The following is a 20899-nucleotide window of genomic DNA, read 5'->3' on the forward strand; positions in this document are numbered from 1 at the left end:
ACCCCTGGGGTTTGTTTAAAATGAGTATTTTCCAAGCCAGAGGAGGATCTCCAGGAGGTAGTTCAGATCTGGTAGAGAAACAGAGGACACCTGGTGGTGTTTAGTTGTTAGCATATAAAAACAGCAATCCAAGTCAGATGTGTGTGCAGCTGCACCAGCAACAATTACCAGAACCCATGCTTTAAATAAATAGAAGATGGAGTGATGGAGAATTTCAAATAGTGCAATCACAGAAATTTCAAACAAACAACATGAGTTGCTGATTCCAGATGCTGCCACTACTTTATGAAAATGAATTTTTTAACGGTTACAGGCAAGAAACAACTCTGCACTCACAGGAGTCTGCCACCTCCACCAAACAGACACATGCTGTGGAAAAGTAGGACAGATTCCCCACTGCTGCAAAACCCAAGGGCACAAAGTTGTCAGTTTTGTTGGAGGAAGATCCACGGAGGCCAGAGCAGAGGAAGAACGGATTGAGCAGCCTGTGGGGCAGCAAAGCCAGCGTCAGTGAGGAACCCAGCACCTCCCAAAGCACAGCATTCCCCAGCTGCACCGAGAGCCACACAGCAGAGCTGAGCCCAGCTCCAGACTGCCACCAGCTCATGGGCTGACAGACTGTGAGTACTCACACTCCCATAGTAAGTTAGTGAAACTATTCTTTTAATTGAAAATGCTGTTATTAAGATAACTCTGTGAAGACCCAAACTGGAATTTTCTATTGTGCAATAGATACAGTGAGCTGCAAATATCTCTCTTTAGAGATATTCAGATACTGAATAGAGTCAATCTCTGTGAGACTCCTTCTCTCTAAGGAGCTGGAGAGCACAGGGGTGGCAAGGCAGAAAAAGATAAAAACTACACATGCATTTATGTGGGGGCTATTCAAAGTGTGCATTTTATTGCCAAAAAATGAAATAAAGGCTCAAGGTAACACTCCTGTCATGCTCTCTGTAGCAAGTATTAGAACATGCTTGGCTGGAAGGGAATGAATAAAAGCAAAAGACATGCAATATGCAGAATGCTGTTTCCTTCCTTACACAACTTTAATGCATGGATCAATCATAGCCAAGATTTTAAGTGCGAATATTCTGTTAAAAAATCCCCAAACAAGGACTTTTCTCTTTTGAACCAGCACTGTCAACAGAAGAAGAGATCTCTCCTGCTTATACCAACACAAACATGTGTGGTGAAGCACACAGTGACCTGGTTAAAACTAGACTGGTTTAACAAGCCCCAAGCACCCCAAACAGTTGGTTTGAACCCACATCAATTCCCCAATCTGTTCTGATCTGCAGCCACGCAAACACCTACACTGATAGAAGCAGGGAGAGAAAACTGCTCCCTTCATCAGCAGTGCTGGCTGAGAGTGAAAATCAGACTGAAGACCTTCTGGTGTTTGTAGGCTTTCTTACCAAAGTTAGCACAGCAAAACTTCCACTGAAAAACAGATTAGAGGCCGAGTTCAGAATCAGTATGAGACGTAACAGAGTTTTACATAAATTTTCAGATGAGCTCTGAGCTTCTGCCCAGATGACAATTCATCTCGACACTGCCTGTGCTGCTGGGAACAAAATCAATTCAAAAGCCAGCAGTAGATGCAAGAAACAAACTTTAGATTTAGCTTAAACTACATAAAAGTCAGCTAAGGAAGAATAGCAAAGAACAAGTTGAAAAACAGAGCCTTTAAGTTCTTTGAACAAAATCCACCTTGGTAGCCTCAAGGAGAGAATTTGAGCTGGCAAGGTAAGGGTGGAGATGGACTATTCTGCAATATTTGAGCAACTTCTTCCCCAGATTTTCTCTAATATACAAATATCCAAGGAAAAATTCCCCAGATATCATACCCTCTCAAAAGTTTGCTTTGTTATCTTAATTTTTCATGTCAGCCAGCAGTGTAACTTCCTTCTGAAAGGTTACCTGCCTGTTAATTTTCAAAGAATCTTCCCTTTTTTTATTATTTATTAGAATGAGTGTGTTCTAGTTCCATACTATCCATAACAATATATATAAAGGCCTTCAGCTTCTATTTTGATTTAATAAAATTAGACTTCTTCATAGCAGCAAAGAAGGTGAAAAAATTTAGAAAACACACTTGACCAGTAAGTTAGTATAGATATTTGAAAGTTTTTGAATGAAGTTTTCTAAATAATCAGCCAAAAAGAACCAGCCAAGCAATACCAGTTACTTATATCACCAAAATGTTTACGTGTGTACTTCCATAAATTGTTCTGTAGAGTTAGATCATTCTCTAAGAAGTAATGCAAAATCTTTGGCTAACCTAAGATGCAGGAAAAAACTTAAAATGTAAGCTCAAAAAATCTGCTGTTCTTTATATCGTGGGCCATGAAGTATTTAAATAATAATTATTAATTATAGTTAATATATGTATATTATATACATATACACATATATATATGTATATAATATACATATGTATACTTAATATATTGATGTAGCATTTAATATCAATGTGTTATTAATATCTTTAATAACTAAAATACTTTTATTAAAGAAAGAACAACATCCATGATCTGACTTATGAGCAGCTAAATCAGTTCAGAGACATTACTGGGCACTGAATCACAGTCCTGGGGGAGAACAAAAGTCTCCAAACCCCAGCCATAATTGCACCTTTGGGACCTTATTATTCAGAATAATAAAAATTCATTAGCTATAATGTGGTTATTTCTAATAGAAACACATTTCTCCTAGCATGCTATGGTTTCTCCTCTGAAAGTGAATATTCAGAAGGGTCTCTGGCTGCATCATTTGATGTAGAAAAGCTCAGAAAAGTAGAGCTCTGGTGCAGTTTTATGATGGAAAGTGCCTCATATCATTAAAGTTTTACCTTGTTTGCCAATACAAGATTGTTCTCTTGCTTCAGGTGCTCTCTCCCAAAATTCCCACTGCACCATTTATCATAAGTTTATCTGTCTCCAGAATAATAATTGTATGGTGGTGGCTTAGTATATCAAATTTTCTTGGGTGTAACAAAGTTACAGAACATTTCATATTTGTTTTCATCAGATACTGTGAGCCCAGTGCTGTCTAAAAATCTTACTGTGTTTGGAATTTAGTGAGAGCATAAATTTATCTCTGACTGCCAGCCTTCCCTCAGACCTCAGGTAGGGAATTTTGAAAGCCATAAACCGCAGGAAGATAAAATGTGATTTTTGGGTACCAGATGCAGGGAAGTGTAAAATCATGAGGGAACAAGGCACGCTTCAATTTCATGAGGCCCATTTATACATTTAGCACTCACACAGAGCCCAGACAGGTTTATTGTGTAGGACTTGAACGTTCAAACCAAGACAGGCTCAGCACAAGGAGAGCGTGAGACAGCCCTGAGCACAGCCACGATGATTAAAAGCTGTGGGTTTGTGTTTGTGTTCCCTGGGGGATGTGTGAAGAACTGGAACGCCAGCAACAAGTCCTGAGGAAAGCCTCGGAACAGAATAAAATATTAATTAAAAAAAAAATTAAAAAGAAAGAGGAGGAAAAACAATCGAAGAAGGGGTGCAGAATTGTGATGACCTAAAAAAATTAAGATGAAGCAACGGTGAGGGGAAAACTAAATGTTAGGCCCACATGCTGAGCATCACCTCAGCGTGCTTGGTTTGGTGGGACAGCACAGCTCGGGGGAACCATGAGGGGACAGTGAGGGAACATTCAGGGAAGCCTCAAGAGGCCATGAAGGGACAGTGAGGGGACAGTGCGGGGACATTCAGGGAAGCCTGAAGGGACCGTGAGGGGAAAGTGAGGGGACGCTGGGGGTACCCTGTGGGGAGCACGGAGGGGACCATGAGGGGCCAGTGAGGAGACATTCAGAGAAGCCTGAAGGGACAGTGAGGGGACAGTGAGGGGACATTCAGGGAATCCTGAAGGGACCATGAGAGGACAGTGAGGGGACATTCAGGGAATCCTGAAGGGACCATGAGAGGACAGTGAGGGGACAGTGAGAGGACCTTCAGAGAAGCCTGAAGGAACCATGAAGGGATAGTGAGGGGACTCTGAGGGGACAGCGGGGGTACCCTGTGAGGAACACTGCGAGGACCCTCAGGGAAGCATGAAGGGACCCTGAGGGGACCATGAGGTGAAACCTGAAGGGACAGTGAGGGGACAATGAGGGGATCCTGGGGGTACCCTGTGGGGAGCACTGAGGGGACCATGAGGGAAGCCTGAGGAGACCATGAGGCCAGCGCTGAGGGGAGCCTGAGTGGAGCACTGAGGGGACAATGAGGGGACACTGAGTGGAGCACAAAGGAGACCCTGAGGGGAGCACTGAGGGTACGCTGAGTGGAGCACCGAGGGGATACTGGGCACTGAGGGGACTCAGCGGAGCACTGAGGGGACACTGATCATTGAGGGGACACCGAGCACTGAGGGTGCCATGAGAGGAGCACCGCGGGGACGCTGAGCACCGAGGGGACGCGGAGCGGGTCCCTGTCAACGCCCCCCAGCACGCCATGCCCAGGCCGGGCCGCAGGGGGCGCAGCGCGGCGCGGCCGCTTCCCCGTCGCGGCCTCTCCTCCCGCCGCCGGTGGGCGGGAGCGCCGGGCCGGGCCAGGCCGGGCGGGCCCGGGGCCGGGGCCATGGCGCTGCCCGTGCTGTCCAGCTCGGCCGTGAAGTTCCGCCGGGTCCTGGCGCACTTCCCGCAGGAGCTCAGCCTGGCCTTCGCCTACGGCTCCGGGGTGTTCCGGCAGGCGGGGGCCTCGGCCGAGCACGGCGAGGTGAGCGCTCGGGCCCCGCGGCGTTCCGCGTCCCGGCGCCGCTCCGGCCCTGCGGCTGTGAACGGCGAGGGGCAGCGATCCCAAACCCCCAGGGAATGGCATGGGGCGGGTGTCCGGCCGAGCCCAGGGCGGTCCCGGCTGTCACTGGGGGAGGCTCGGGGTCCCTCTCAGCCCGGTGTGTATCAGGTTGTTTACCTGTGCTTTTAGAGTTACTGCGGCTCGTGCAACTGCTGTGCATCGGGTGAGGGGAATTTCAAATCTATTGCCGCACTGAAATGGCAGTCTAGGGAGCTTCCTCATCTTCTGAGGGCCAACAGCTTGGAAATAATGGTTATTTTTATTTTTGGGGTTTTGTTGACAAAAGCAAAGGAATGCACTACAAGGGAATATCCTAGAAATGCGGTTCCTCGCTGCCAGCTCTCGGGTAGTGCCTTTATCTGCCCACATTCCCCCATTCATGGCCAAAAAGTGCTGTTCATTAAAACTGTGAACTGTTCCACTGAGCTGTGGGCTTGGGTGCTGAACATGTCACACCTGCTCCCCTGTTTTGGAGGGTTGAAGTTTGGTCTTGACCAGGACAAGAAAATTTTGGACTGTCTGATATACTTGACTATGAACATACATCTTCACTGGAACCTTTGAACTGTATCTGACATTAATACTTGTGGTTTGGATTTTATTTTTATTTTTTTACTCGTGAAAAATATTTAGCTGGAAGTTTGATACTGTGCATATCTTAAATTATTATGATAACATTGGTTCTTCTTGACATTTAAACCCCACCACTTCTCTTGTTCTCCTCAGACAAATATGCTGGACTTCGTGTTTGCTGTTGATGATGTTGTGACCTGGCATATGACAAACTTGTTAAAGAACAGGAGTCATTATTCCTTCCTTAAATTTTTTGGGCCCAAAAAGATAAGTACCATACAGGGATATGGAGCAGGGATTTACTACAACACCTTAGTGCCGTGCAATGGCAGGGTAAGTACAAGTAGTGTGAGTAATGAAGTCAAATATTTATGTCTGTGAAGTATTAAAATGATGAGCTTAAAGCAGATTTCAGGAAGCAAATATTGCAGATTGTAATTGTAGATTAACTCGTGGTATCTTCAGTATTTATGTCTCAAACTGCTTCACTAACAGCATTTTAATTAAAAAGCAAACAGAGCAGCCTGTCTTACACCTTAGGAGTGTGAGCATTGTTTGGAACTTAGAGCTAAGGCATTTCAGGAACTGGATTTATTTATATTCCCTATTGCTTTCTGCCTGCCACTTTTGGTGGTGGTGAGGTTTTGGTGGTGCTTCATTTCAGCAGCTGACCATGCAGGAACAGCAAAGTGGGCTGTTGGGTATAAAATGCAGGTTACAGCAGCAAGGTAGAATTACATTTGTGTTGTTTAGTGCCTCATGTTCTGCCCTGTGAGCCTTGGGTGGAATCAATAATTCTGCTGAGTGCTTCTTGCCCAGCAGCCCTGTTCCTGCACCTCTGTGTTTGGTAGGGAGGACTGAGGGAAGCACTGTCAGTCCTGCTGTTCTTGTCCCTGTATGAGATTTTGGGGTTTAAACCGTATTTGTTTGATGCAAAAAGGGATTTGGGATTTCATTTGAGGTGGTGTTTGCCATGACTTTGTGTTCTTGGCTCTTCTGTTCTAATGACTCAGTCATGCCACAGCCTGTGGTCCTTTTGGTATCCAGAAATTCTGGAGCTTGCTGTGGCCATAATCTTTGAAAATTCAGCTACTGCAGATTGGTAACAAACTGTGGAAAGGCCCCTGGTTTTTCCTGCAGTTACATAAAATAAACTGCAAAATCACAATTATTTTTTTTAATATCAAAGAGGAAAAGAAAAAACTCCTTGATACACACCCCACCTCCCAATAACAGGATACATAAATGTCTCGAGGTTTTAATTTAGGTCTCTGACAAACTATTGCTTGAGTATTTGAAAATATTTTTAATACATTCAATTTTTATTATATAAAAATTCTATTTTTATGAGATAAAAATAACTCCTATTTTTATTATATTTTTAATATCATAAAGGCTAATCTGGATTATTCCAGCTCTTGCATATTGTATATTATTCCAGGTCTTGTATATTGTATATTATTCCAGGTCTTGCATAGTGTATATTATTCCAGCTATTGTATATTATATATTATTCCAGCTATTGTATATTATTCCAGCTATTGCATATTATATATTATTCCAGCTGTTGCATATTATATATTATTCCAGCTATTGTATATTATAATTATTCCAGCTATTGTATATTATATATTATTCCAGCTATTGTATATTATAATTATTCCAGCTATTGCATATTATATATTATTCCAGCTATTGCATATTATATATTATTCCAGCTATTGTATATTGTATATTATTCCAGCTATTGGATATTGTATATTATTCCAGCTATTGGATATTGTATATTATTCCAGCTAGTGTATATTGTATATTTGGCTGCTGACTTTATTGCAGCTTTGATTCTAGAAAGGATCTTAGTTTCATGCATTCCATTTTCTCCCTGCAAAAACTGGAATTTAAATAGGAGATTTTTCTTTTACCTCGTTTGTTAATTAAAACATAAAAATGTTTTCCAGTTTTTTATTGGAGTTGTGTGTGCCTTAGGATTAAGGACAGTTATAGCAAGTAGTAAGTTCCATGGAGGGAAAACAGTGCAGGTATAAGTTTTTTCCAAAGCCTTTATTTTGCTGTGGTTTTTTGCAGATGATAAAATATGGAGTAATTAGCACTGATGCCCTGATTGAAGATTTGCTCCACTGGAAAACTCTCTATGTGGCTGGGCGCCTGCAGAAGCCGGTAACTGCTCCCTTTTCTCTCTGGAAATGCAGGAAATTACAGGGCTGGAAAAGAATCACTTGGAGTTTGAACTTTATCTGTCAGGGATCTGTGCTGAAATCATCTGCCCTGATTTAGGGATGTAGCCCCAGAAGGATAATGTCTCAGAGAGGAGGTGAAATGGAGTTCCTAATGAGGGGCTGTGGAAAAAGAACCCCTAAAGGGGAGTAGATTAACAACAGTTTTCTGCCTGGAGGAAATCTTGAATAACTCTATTAATGCCAAGTCTCTTTAATGCTAAACATATTAGTTGCCTTTTTTAAGAGATTAGAGGGGTGGCCAAAATTTAACACAGCTAAAGAATGGAAATCTTTCAAGATGAAAGCAGCTTTGCTGTGCAGTTACTGGCTGGTTCATAATTGAATGAACCATGGCTTCTGCATGTTTGGACCCCAAAAAATAACCTTTGCTTTCCCCCTTGTGCCTGCCTCGTTGTGCTTTCAGCAGGTGGCAGCAGTGCTAAGGGAAAATCTGTGATGAGGAGAGGGGGAGAATTAGAGGAGGAATCTGCTCAGGTCTTGGAAGAGAAGTTCATTATGCTTTTAGCTAAAAACCTGGGAGGGAACGTTTGAATGGATTGTCTCAGACTGCTCCTTTATCTCCAGAGATGTCTTACAGCATGATGCAGGTTAGAGCAGCTGTTATCTTTGTCAAGGATGGAACTTCATCCATTGAGAGAGAGACCTGGAGGGAGAATTGTGGAGGGCACTTCAACAGTGAATAGTCAACAGCTGTTTTCAGTGGAGCTGCATTTGCTGCTGCTTTGGTTTGTGATATGCTACAGTGAATATAAATTCTGTGTACTGTGGAAAGCCTTCCTGCACTGTGGTGCTGTCAGATTTACCCCAAGAATCAACGTTCATGTTTTACCAGGGGGATAACCCTTGCACTCTGACTTCCTGGGAGATTTGCAGCTCTCTGAACCATGGGAAATTTGTTCCTAAATGCTATCAGTGTCTCAGGCATTCAGATTTTGAAGCCTGCTGGTTTATTTTCTTTCCAAAAAATCCTGCTTTGTATTTGGGGGGTGGTTTAGAAAAGGAGGAGGTTATTCCTTTTGCTTCTCTAAGGCAAGGCTGGTGTCTTCCATGAGGAGGAATAGCCTCTCTGCTGAGTTTCATGTTTTACAAGGCTCTAACTGTGGTGTCCTTAACTTGCTGATGTTTCCATGGCAATCCTAAGGTATTGCAGTCACCTGTGGGACTGCTTGGGGTGCACCACAGATTTCCCTGTTCTGACTTCCCTTAGATTTCTCTGGAGCAGGAAGTTAGGACTGTACATCTAAGTGAATTGCTTGGTGAGATTTGAGAAAAATCAGGAGGATACCTTTGTTCACCAAGGTGTTGTACAATAGACAAACAGTAAAAAGCTGCCTTTTATAGGCAGCACAGGATTGCTTAACCAGAACACCTGAAAAAGACAAACTCCCAGCAAGCAGGGATTCCTAGGGCAGTTGTTTCTGGAAGTGCACAGTTACCCATCTCCCAAAACAGCTTCCCTTCACCTGCCAGTGTTTCTGTCTTCAGTTCTTACCACAGATCTGCTTTTTATTCCAGGGTGTTTCCATAGCCTAGCTGATTGGATTCTCTAGCTGGTCTTGAGCAGTTTCAGTGGTTCCTAAAAATACTCACTTCTTGTGGCAGGTAGAGGCATTCAAGTGGTCTGTTCCTCATGGGTGAGTGAAGATCCCCTGGAGTTCACATCCTGCTGATGCCAAGTGCAAAACTAAAGCCCTGCTTCTTCTAGAACAGCCCCTGGCTGAGAAACCACTTGAAGCTTTTGATAGGGGAGTCCTCTATGAAAAAATAAAGGAATGAAGAAGAAGAAGAAAACTTAATTCTGTCTGGTGTTCTGTTCTCTTTTAGTATAGTCTTTTTTCTTATTGCACAATTACACATCTGTTGATGCATTCATCTTTCCTGTTCTGATTAATCTTAAATTCAAAGTATGAAAAGGTGACTAGCCAGAGATTAGTTCATGTCTGATGCATATAGCACTTCCAAACCTGTGTGTGAAAACAGCTTTTTCTAGCAGAGTATTTATTCTTAAAATCACATTCTTTTCTCTCACATGGTGGGGATGCTCTAGTACTTGTAGTACCATGCTAGTAAGATCTACTCTGAAATGAATTTCCTACTCAATCCAGCATGAAAAATAAATAACATTTCTAGCTCCAGCTTCAGCAGCACTTTGCTGAGGTCTTGTTTCCAAATGCCTCTACTTTTCCAGGTGAAAATCCTGGCCCAGAATGAGAACAGCAGGCTGCAAGCTGCTCTTGTCAGCAACCTGAAGAGTGCAGTGATAGCATCCTTCCTCATGCTGCCAGAGAGCTTCTCTGAAGAGGACCTTTTCCTGCAGATTGCTGGCCTCTCCTACTCTGGTGAGTCTGGGGGCCTCAGGTGGCTGAGAGGGGCTGGAGATGAGCACAGTTGGACTCTCAGGTGTGATCATCATCTCCCTTCTTGCTTTGGGCCTGCAGTGCTGCATGCACCACGAATTCTCTCTGAGTGTGCTTATGTAACAGCCCCAGGAATTGGGGTTATTCACAGGAAATAGGTGCAGCTCCTCAGCAATGCTGCCTGTACCTGCTTGGTTTATGAGCAGCTCAGTGTGAGTGATTGGCTATGATGAAATAATGGGGGTTCTCTCCTGTTTGCATGGATTGTGTTTTGGTGGAATGTTTCAAAACCTTGGGAAAAAAAAAATTTTCTTTGCACTCAGTGCAATGTTGAGTCATCTGATAGTCTGACTCATACCTTGTCATCTCTTTTTGAGTGTGCTGTGTTCAAGGCTCTTCCTTAGTTAACTTAAAGATCCTGATTATGATTCTTTGATTTCCATTTAACACTCCTGCTTGGTATTTGTTGAGTTTCCTTACCAATTTCCTAAAAAAAAGAAAAATATTGATAAAACTACTGCAAATGATTTCTCAATATACCATGTAATTGTTACAATTTAACTCAGCATTGCTTTCTAAATGTTGACATCCTTCCTGGAATTACTGGGAAGGAGCCTGGTTGGAGTTGTGCTTTACCCAGCACTGTTGTAGTGCGTTTTTATATTTTGTAATACTTTGAAGTAGTTTTGTTTTGTATCCCCATATTTTTCCCAAATGGTTTATCCCAGACTGTACCCCCCTCCCTTTACCTGTGTTATCCCTCTCCCGGGATGAGATCATCCCCAAACCCCCACCCTGGCTCTCTGTCAATCACTCAGATCCCATCCCTCCATCCAGAAGTTTCAGTCCAAGTTATCGAGTGATCAGCCAGAGGCCAGGGGTCAGCCCCCCAAGCCCTGCCCCATACGCTGTCCTATATGTCTATCCCCCAGTATCCATCCCCCAGAGATACCTATTGGTTGGTAAAATGTTCTCTACTTTTGGTTTCCACCTCCCTTTAAATGTAACCTTGGGACATCCCCCGGGGCTCTCTGCAGGAGGCCCCTGAGGTGCAGGAGCTCCTTCGGGACTCCTTAATAAAAACCTTGGATTAACCCCTGCTGGGAGTCAGCCCTTTCTCTTCTACCGATGTCTCTGCTGTCTCTGCTGCAGCAAAGGCAACCAGCCTGAGTGCCCTCAGCACCCTCGGGGCACAGAGAGTGTCTGCCCACCAGCCCAGGTGCCCTCAGCACCCTCGGGGCACACACACAGACAGTGTCTCCCCCCAGCCCAGGTGCCCTCAGCACCCTCGGGGCACACACAGACAGTGTTTCCCTGCCAGCCCAGGTGCCCTCAGCACCCTCGGGGCACACACAGAGGGTGTCTCCCCCCAGCCCAGGTGCCCTCAGTACCCTCGGGGCACACACAGAGAGTGTCTCCCCCCAGCCCAGGTGCCCTCAGCACCCTCGGGGCACAGACAGTGTCTCCCCCCAGCCCAGGTGCCCTCAGTACCCTCGGGGCACACACAGACAGTGTCTCCCCCCAGCCCAGGTGCCCTCAGTACCCTCGGGGCACACACAGTGAGTGTCTCCCCCCAGCCCAGGTGCCCTCAGCACCCTCAGGGCACACACACACAGTGTCTCCCCCCAGCCCAGGTGCCCTCAGCACCCTCGGGGCACACACAGACAGTGTCTGCCCCCAGCCCAGGTGCCCTCAGCACCCTCGGGGCACACACAGAGAGTGTCTCCCTGCTGCCAGCCCAGGTGCCCTCAGTACCCTCAGGGCACACACACACAGTGTCTCCCCCCAGCCCAGGTGCCCTCAGCACCCTCGGGGCACAGAGAGTATCTGCCCCCAGCCCAGGTGCCCTCAGCACCCTCGGGGCACACACAGACAGTGTCTCCCCCCAGCCCAGGTGCTCTCAGTACCCTTGGGGCACAGACAGTGTCTCCCCCCAGCCCAGGTGCCCTCAGCACCCTCGGGGCACAGACAGTGTCTCCCCCCAGCCCAGGTGCCCTCATACCCTCGGGGCACACACAGACAGTGTCTCCCCCCAGCCCAGGTGCCCTCAGCACCCTCGGGGCACACACAGACAGTGTCTCCCCCAGCCCAGGTGCCCTCATACCCTCAGGGCACACACACACAGTGTCTCCCCCCAGCCCAGGTGCCCTCATACCCTCAGGGCACACACAGACAGTGTCTCCCCCCAGCCCAGGTGCCCTCAGCACCCTCGGGGCACACACAGACAGTGTCTCCCCCCAGCCCAGGTGCCCTCATACCCTCAGGGCACACACAGACAGTGTTTCCCCCAGCCCAGGTGCCCTCAGCACCCTCGGGGCACACACAGACAGTGTCTCCCCCCAGCCCAGGTGCCCTCAGCACCCTCGGGGCACACACAGACAGTGTCTCCCCCAGCCCAGGTGCCCTCAGCACCCTCGGGGCACACACAGAGAGTGTCTCCCCCCAGCCCAGGTGCCCTCAGCACCCTCAGGGCACACACACACAGTGTCTCCCCTCCAGCCCAGGTGCCCTCAGTACCCTCAGGGCACACACAGACAGTGTCTCCCCCCAGCCCAGGTGCCCTCAGTACCCTCGGGGCACACACAGACAGTGTCTCCCTGCCAGCCCAGGTGCCCTCAGCACCCTCAGGGCACACACAGACAGTGTCTCCCTGCCAGCCTAGGTGCCCTCATACCCTCGGGGCACACACAGACAGTGTCTCCCCCCAGCCCAGGTGCCCTCAGTACCCTCGGGGCACACACACACAGTGTCTCCCCCCAGCCCAGGTGCCCTCATACCCTCGGGGCACACACACACAGTGTCTCCCCCCAGCCCAGGTGCCCTCATACCCTCGGGGCACACACAGACAGTGTCTCCCCCCAGCCCAGGTGCCCTCAGTACCCTCAGGGCACACACAGACAGTGTCTCCCCCAGCCCAGGTGCCCTCAGCACCCTCAGGGCACACACACACAGTGTCTCCCCTCCAGCCCAGGTGCCCTCAGCACCCTCAGGGCACACACAGACAGTGTCTCCCCCAGCCCAGGTGCCCTCATACCCTCAGGGCACACACACAGACAGTGTCTCCCCGCTGTCGGCCGTGTTGGGGCTGCTCCCCCCAGTCTCTGCCGACCCGGGTAAGGCCCAGGGGCTTTGAGAGGCTTGCAGAGAGACCGAGACACAGCACTTCCTTGGCTCATACACAAATGCAGTTTTGGCTTTTAAAGGAAGCACAGGGGGTCTAAGCTGCAGCTTGGCTGTGCTGAGGAGTGTCACTGTTTTATGTAACACTCCTCAGGGCAGTTCAGATTGCAGCTTTCTCTCCCAGAGCAGTTCTCTCCTGAGGTGTTGCCTGTTTTAAAGCACCAGGAGAAGGGTGCTGACAGTGGCATTGCCAGCCAGGGATGTTCAGTGCTCATCTGCCCAGCACCAACACTGGATTCTTACTGGGCTCTACTGACCAAAGTGGTTTTTATTTACTCTTTGAAACAGTGCAATTAAACAAAAATCAGGGAAATGCTGAGACTGGCTGTGCTGTGTGAGCAAAGCTGAAGCAACACAGCTCCCAGCTGGGAAGGTACAAGGAAAAGGCTGCTTGTGGATATTTCTTTTGCTGCCATTTCCTTAAGGCTGTACTAGTAGACAAAATTGATTTTATGTGTTACTCTAATCAGTCTCCTTGGAGACTGCTGAGAAGAGTTGTTATTGCTTTAATTTAGAAAATGTTTCTCTTTTATTTTGTCCTGCATTTTTGAGAGCACTGAGTCAGTACCATTTACATGTGAAGTGTTTGTTTTGTGGCTCAGCATAAACTGAAATAAACTAAGGAAGGCTAGCAAGTTGGCACCTTTCAACAACATTTATCTCCTGAATGTGGGAAGTGGGAAAAGGAATTGATTCAGAATTCTGGTGGTTGACACAAGCTACACTGAGCATCCAGCTCCTGCCTGGAAACCCAGCAAGCAGCCAGGCTGGTACCTAACAGAGGTAGTGGAATGCTTTCATCCAGACTGCCTGGCTTTTCATTTATTCTCTTTGAAACTTCTCAGTCATGGATCTGAAAAGTGTAAAGGCCAGGAATGTAACAGTGGTGTTAAAAGAATTTGCTTTTTGCAACTACTGACACAATAGATAGGTAAGAGAAAAAGTGATCCAGTGATCTCACCAGGACTGCTGTTAGCTGAGCTCCAGGTACTGCCCTTGGAGTGCAGAAACAATGCTAATTGTTTCTTTCCATTGCCCATTACCTCTCAAGCTGGAAAATTTAAGCTCATTTGCTTGTGGATACAGGGTATGAAAACTGGGCAATTTGTTTAGTAATTATTGAGACTGAGGTCATGTTTGCCAAGACTGTAAGTGTTACTTGACAGCTGGAATGATTTTGTTTCCAAGTGAAGATGTGGACAGGCAGGCTGATGACATTGTATCAGAGCTACAGAACAATAAGTGTCTTCAAGGACATTTTTTCTGTGCTTGAAGGTGTTTGAATAGTTTTTTTTTTACTCTGAGAAGATGATTTTTGTGGATTATATTGGCATCCATAATATTGGAGAGTAGAGATTTAGATGACAGCTCTATACTGTGTTGATTTCTCTTATATACTCCTTCATCATTTTGGGCTTTTCCTAATAGCTTAACTCTCTCTTTTCCTGCCTAGGTGATTTCAGAATGATCATAGGAGAAGACAGATTCAAAGTGCAGAACATAGTGAAGCCCAACATTGCCCATTTCCAGAAGCTGTACAGTACCATACTGCAGGACTGCCCTCAAGTGGTGTACAAGCACCAGCTGGGAAGGCTTGAGGCAAGTGTTCTCCTTGAAACAGCTTCCACACAAGTGCTCCAGCACCGACAGAAGGCAGCAATTGTCATGCACATTGTCATACAAGTGCACCAGGAGAGCAGCTGTAGGCTCTGTGCTTGCTCTTGGTTGTGTTTCTGTTCTTTGGTTCATTCTGCAAGCAGCAGACTCGCCTTAAATACCAGGGTTTTCATATGGAGGAGCTCTACTGCTCATTTGCTCTGAGGGTGAGCACAGAATAGACCCCAGCAAGGGAAGCACAGCAGAGCACTGTAAAATGTGTGTTCTAATGGATTCCACATGGAAATGACAGGCTAGGAAGTGAGGAATCAACAGATGGTTTGTGTTAGAGGGATGAGGTGGAACTCAGAGGTGCAACTTTCTGCTATCAAAAACTGCATCTCACAAAAAACCTCCTCAAGTTCCAGCTATGAAATCACCTGATTAAACCCAAGTGAAATTCTGGCATCAATACCCATACAAAACCATTTTTCCTTAGCTTTTTGGAAATCCAAAAATCCTCAAGTTCTAGCTATGAATATCACCTGACTAAACCCAGTGAAATTCTGACATCAATACCCATACAAAACCATTTTTCCTTAGCTTTTTGGCAAATCCAAAGTGATCAATATCTTGAATTCCATTTTTCTGGTGTTCCATTGGGGAGAGATGCCCCAGTCAGTAGCAATAAACAGATGGTTTGTGTTAGAGGGTAAGGCTGGAACTCAGAGGTGCAACTTTCTGCAATCAAAAACTGCATCTCACAAAAAACCTCCTCAAGTTTTAGCTATGAAGATCACCTGACTAAACCCAAGTGAAATTCTGGCATTAATACCCATACAAAACCATTTTTCCTTTGCTTTTTGGGAAATCCAAAAATCCTCAAGTTCTAGCTATGAATATCACCTGATTAAACCCAAGTGAAATTCTGGCATTAATACCCATACAAAACCATTTTTCCTTAGCTTTTGGGAAATCCAAAAATCCTCAAGTTCCAGATATGTTATCACCTGACTAAACCCAAGTGAAATTCTGGCATTAATACCCACACAAAACCATTTTTCCTTAGCTTTTTGAGGAACCCAAAGTGATCAATATCTTGAATTCCATTTTTCTGGTGTAACACTGGGGAGAGATGCCCCAGTCAGTAGCAATAAACAGATGGTTTGTGTTAGAGGGTAAGGCTGGAACTCAGAGGTGCAACTTTCTGCAATCAAAAACTGCATCTCACAAAAACCCTCCTCAAATTATAGCTATGATATCACCTGACTAAACCCAAGTGAAAATCTGGCATTAATACTCATACAAAACCATTTTTCCTTAACTTTTTGGGAAATCCAAAAATCCTCAAGTTCTAGCTATGAATATCACCTGATTAAACCCAAGTGAAATTGTGGCATTAATGCCCATATAAAACCATTTTTCCATAGCTTTTTGGGAAATCCAAAAAGTGATCAATATCTTGAATTCCATCTTTCTGGTGTTACATTGCAGTTAAAGGAGAGATGCCACAGCCAGTAGCAATTTTCCCTTTTGTGATATTCAAGTGTGATATAAACTTGATGATGAAGTCACAAATAGCACCACTGGTCTCATGGATGTGGGCACCTCTTTATCCTCAAGCTTTGGTAATTCTGTCCCAAATGCCACCTTTTAGGATGTGTCTTTGTTAGAAATTCATTTAATTGTAGGCTTGAGTACAGTAAACAGTTTCACTGCAATGCTTTGGGGTAAAATACAGCTAAACCTGTATTATCCTGCAGCTGTCTCCATGTTTTCTTATTGCTTGTGAACAGTTTGGTGCAAGCAATATTTAAATGAATTTGGGAAAAAATTAGTAATACTTCCTTCAAGAAAAAAAATCCTTTAAACAAATCCTGGTAACATACTGCAAATTTATTGCTGGATAATAAATCTCTGCACAATCCCATAACAGTCAGCAAGACTGCTTCAAATCAACAGCAAAATGAGGGCATTTAATCAAGCATTTCATGCTTTATTGCTCACACCTTGCTGTGCTTATTGGCAGCTCCTGCCCGGGCTGGGGTGGCTCAGTGCTGCTGGGGTGCAGTTAACAGAATGGAACCCCCTTGTCCAGGAGCAGAGAATTCTCTCTCTCACAGAGACAATTCCTTCTTCAGGGGTCCCCCAGAAGCAGGGGAGGCAGAGCCCAGCCCTGAGCTCGGGTTGAGGCACAGATTCCTCCCACACAGAGCTCAGAGCTGCTCCCTCTGGCTGCCTCTGCAGTTGGGGCTGACTCATCTGGAGATCATTTTCTCCACGCTGACAAAAGGGAGTGGAGAGGGCAATCAGGCTCCTGTCTGATGTCTCCGTGAAGTGGCTAAAACCTTGTGTGGGAGGAATGGAGCTCTTCAGATTTTCCTCCTCTTTTGGAGAGCTCTGCCCCATGGTGCATTGCATTTTGGAGAAATCTGTCCAGGCCTGCACGTTGGTATCATTGTATTCAAAAAAGCCTCCTTGGATTTCTGATTTAGATTGCAAAATGTGGGATGAATGTTTTCTTCAAATTATACAAACCAGATGTGGTTTGGAGTTTAAAGCAGAGAAAATGGTTTTCTAGCTAAACTTGAAGTGTGTGTGTGTGTGTCTGCAGTTTGATTATATTCAGGCAGAAGAAACTCAGCTGAGGGGTCTTTGGGGAGCTTTTTTTTATTGTGCTGTGCTTATGTTTCCAGAGGAAATTGGATACAACAGAAATGATAGAGTTTCAATGAACATTTACTTGCAGACACAGCAAGATCATGTGTGTCTTCCTTTGAATAAAAACCCTTGCAGTGACTCATTCTTCAAGTTGAAAACTGAGATGCTGCATTTCCCTGTTCTTGGGAAGTTTTTATTACCATTGTCAAGGACCTTTTCTAGTGAAATGGATCAGGTTCTGTGAGATGTATCAGAGGTCAATTTTCTAACTTTACAAAAAGAGAACTGAATGTTTTTCATGTCTTACTTTTATAACCTTCAGATTGATAAAAGTCCAGAAGGTCAGTTTACACAACTTATGGCTTTGCCAAAGACTCTGCAACAAAAGATAACTGCTCTGGTAAACCCTCCTGGAAAGAACAGAGACGTGGAAGAAATTTTACTGCAAGTTGCCCATGACCCTGACTGTGGATATCTGGTGCATCAAGGTAGGTCTGGACCAGTGTCTGTAATTTCCTTTAAGGCATGATAGATACACAAATCTATTGTATGTGCTCTCCTGTTTCAGGTGGCTTAAAGAGAAGGGGGAGTTAAAGAGAAGGGGGGAAAAAATCCAGGAGATCATAATGAAATACATTCCTGAAAGCCTGAGTTTGGTTAGATTGCAGACAGGTTATCTGAAATCTTATCAATAGCATTCCTAGTGATACAGAAAGAGGTGTTTTGGTTTGGATCCTGAAAGAGGCAGAATTTAAGGGATAATAGTGATCACCACAGGCAAAACTTCCTCAGAATACTGAGCTTTCAATCCTCCCAGTCAGAGACTGCAAGGCTGAGGTAATTCTGTGCCTTGCTGACATTTCCCTTGGCACTCATGGCAGAATTTAAGGGATAATAGTGATCACCACAGGCAAAACTTCAGCAGAATACTGAGGTTTCAATCCTCCCAGTGAGGGACTGCAAGGCTGAGGTAATTCTGTGCCTTGCTGACATTTCCCTTGGCACTCATGGCAGAATTTAAGGGATAATAGTGATCACCACAGGCAAAACTTCCTCAGAATACTGAGGTTTGAATCCTCCCAGTGAGGGACTGCAAGGCTGAGGTAATTCTGTGCCTTGCTGACATTTCCCTTGGCACTCATGGGGGTTAGCCCAGACATGTGAGCCCTGGCACAGAGCTCCAGCTGCAGGGAAAAGGCTGAGGTGCTTCTCATCAGCACAACTGCTCTGAGGCACCATGATGTCATGTGAGCAAGTTCAAGCTGATGCTGCGCACACCAGTGCTCTGCTCCACTGCAGAAAAATGAAAAAGTTCAGTCCTTGGGCTCCTTTGTGCATTTGAAGAACCTGGCACGTTTTCTGTTCCAGGTAGGAAATTTTGCAAGCTCCATGAGCACAGCAAAACTTCCCAAGGGATCTGGGAGCCACCAGACACTAAGCAGGGAGCTCAGCCTGGTTTCTGGGGGCAAATGAAGCTCCTGGATGATGCAGTTCTCCATGGACAGCCTGGGATGGCTGCTCCTGGACATGGAGCTGTTCAGCTTCTTCCTTGGGCTGGGCTGGAGCAGCAGAGGGCTGAAAGCTGGGTCTGGGGGCAGGAGCAGGCTTTGAGCTGCACACAGAGCTCTGAAGGTGCTGTGCTTGTATTTCTGCAGCAGCCTGGACACATCTTCTCAGCCCTGCCCTTGAAACCCTCAGGAGAACACATCAAGCTATTCTTTCACTTTTGTGATCAAAGCATTTTCCTAATTTAGTAATCTGGGTAAAGGCCAGGCTGAGCCATTTGGGAATGCTACAAGACAGAGCTGATGACTCCAGTTCAATTGCATTGTCCCAAGATATTTTGCTACATCAACACAATTTGTTCCTCTCCCTTCCCTATTCCTACCCCTCAAATGATTTCACAGTGGAATATTGTATCCTTGCTTACACATGCATTGTGCTAAGCTTTGTTCTTCAAAGCAAGAGTTAAAAATATTTAAAATGATACACAATGCAGAATGTGTCAGTTTGGAAGATGAGCTCTGAGCCTGCTGCAGCTCTACATTTCTTTCAAGCATTTAGTGATGTGAATAGTTTTGTACATCTCACTATGTTTTTATATGTGTTAGAACAAATAGAACTTCATAGTTCTGAAAAAAACTACGATTTTTTCCAACTGTTCTATGAAGAACCCCTGGACAATGCCAAGTGAATGTGCCACAGTGCAAAGTGGTGACCAAGCCTTATGTCCAAAAGCTGTACTTTAGAAAAGCAAGGAAGAGCTGCACTACAGAGGTAGCTCTGCTTGACCAGAGAAGTGCCAAATCCCAATTTCATGTTGAATTAAACAGGGAGGATCATTTGTCCTGCTCTAAAATTTACCAGCCCTCAGATGAAACAACTCTGAATCCTTTGTGGTTAATCATCTTAGCACAGAGCTAATGAGAACACTAAATACATGGATCTGATCAATTCCTACTGCTTGCTGTCTGTTTTAGTACTGATTTGGGATTTTTTTCTGTATGTTACACATAAAATAAATTAAAATAGTTTAGGGAATACTTTTAATTAGCATGAAAAAGCAGACCAAACCCAAATTTTCTCAGTGTATGTTTTACTTTCAGGCTGGCTTGATTGTATAAGTGGAACATTATTGAACTTGTGCATCCCCACACAAGTGCTGGATGGGTAACATGTGTGTGCTTTTCCCTCTGCAGGCATTTCAGCAATTGTGAGATCCTCCAGTATAGTGCAGAGTGCTAAAACCATCCTGACAGCTGGTAAGAATGTGTGGGGTTTCTGTCACTGTGGGCCTGCTGATTTCACACAGCAAAACCCCAAGATTGTCTTTTTACAGGAGTTTAAAGAAGAAAATGTTGGTGTGTTTCACTAAAAGTCCCTAGAAAAGTAAAGCAACATTTAAAGCAGAGGCTTTCTTGCAAAATTATAAAATGCTGAAAGGGACTGGAGTCTGTGTGACTCTAAAATCAACAAACCAAACAACAACATCAGCTTTCATCTTTGTTCTGGAGCTGTGCTGAGGAGATTCTGTGAAGCAAAAGAATTGGAAGGGAGGGTTAAAACCAGTGTTATTGCTGTTGAATTCAAGTTATTCCAGTGTTCTTGCTGTTATATTCAAGTTATATTCAAGTTATATTCAAGTTATATATTCAAGTTATAACCATTGTTATTCCTGTTGAATTCAAGCTATTCCAGTGTTCTTGTTGTTATATTCAAGTTATAAGCAGTGTTATTCCTATTGAATTCAAGCTATTCCAGTGTTCTTGCTGTTATATTCAAGTTATAAGCAGTGTTATTCCTATTGAATTCAAGTTGTTCCAGTGTTCTTCCTGTTATATTCAGGTTATATTCAAGTTATAAGCAGTGTTATTGCTGTTGAATTCAAGCTATTCCAGTGTTCTTCCTGTTATATTCAAGTTATATTCAAGTTATGAGCAGTGTTATTCCTATTGAATTCAAG

General features: G+C 45.0%; 1 protein-coding gene across 8 annotated transcripts in view; it reads left to right on the top strand.

Moving 5' to 3' along the window:
* The first annotated feature begins 363 nt into the window (after positions 1-363).
* Positions 364-20899, top strand: part of TAMM41 (TAM41 mitochondrial translocator assembly and maintenance homolog) — a 40592-nt gene continuing 20056 nt past the window's right edge. For 4 of the 8 annotated variants that reach the window (XM_077184798.1, XM_077184799.1, XM_077184797.1 and 1 more), the window contains exons 1-7: positions 4503-4733; positions 5538-5717; positions 7470-7562; positions 9831-9981; positions 14633-14772; positions 17753-17924; positions 20136-20198. In XM_077184798.1, coding sequence (XP_077040913.1) covers positions 4596-4733; positions 5538-5717; positions 7470-7562; positions 9831-9981; positions 14633-14772; positions 17753-17924; positions 20136-20198 — 937 coding nt within the window. In that variant the 5' untranslated portion in view covers positions 4503-4595. Of the gene's footprint in view, positions 621-4502; positions 4734-5537; positions 5718-7469; positions 7563-9830; positions 9982-14632; positions 14773-17752; positions 17925-20135; positions 20199-20899 lie in introns of those variants that run through there. The other 4 variants (XM_054640270.2, XM_077184801.1, XM_054640269.2 and 1 more) reach the window with 2 other exon arrangements.

The sequence above is a fragment of the Agelaius phoeniceus genome, chromosome 11, assembly GCF_051311805.1.
Source record: "Agelaius phoeniceus isolate bAgePho1 chromosome 11, bAgePho1.hap1, whole genome shotgun sequence".
NCBI lineage: Eukaryota > Metazoa > Chordata > Aves > Passeriformes > Icteridae > Agelaius > Agelaius phoeniceus.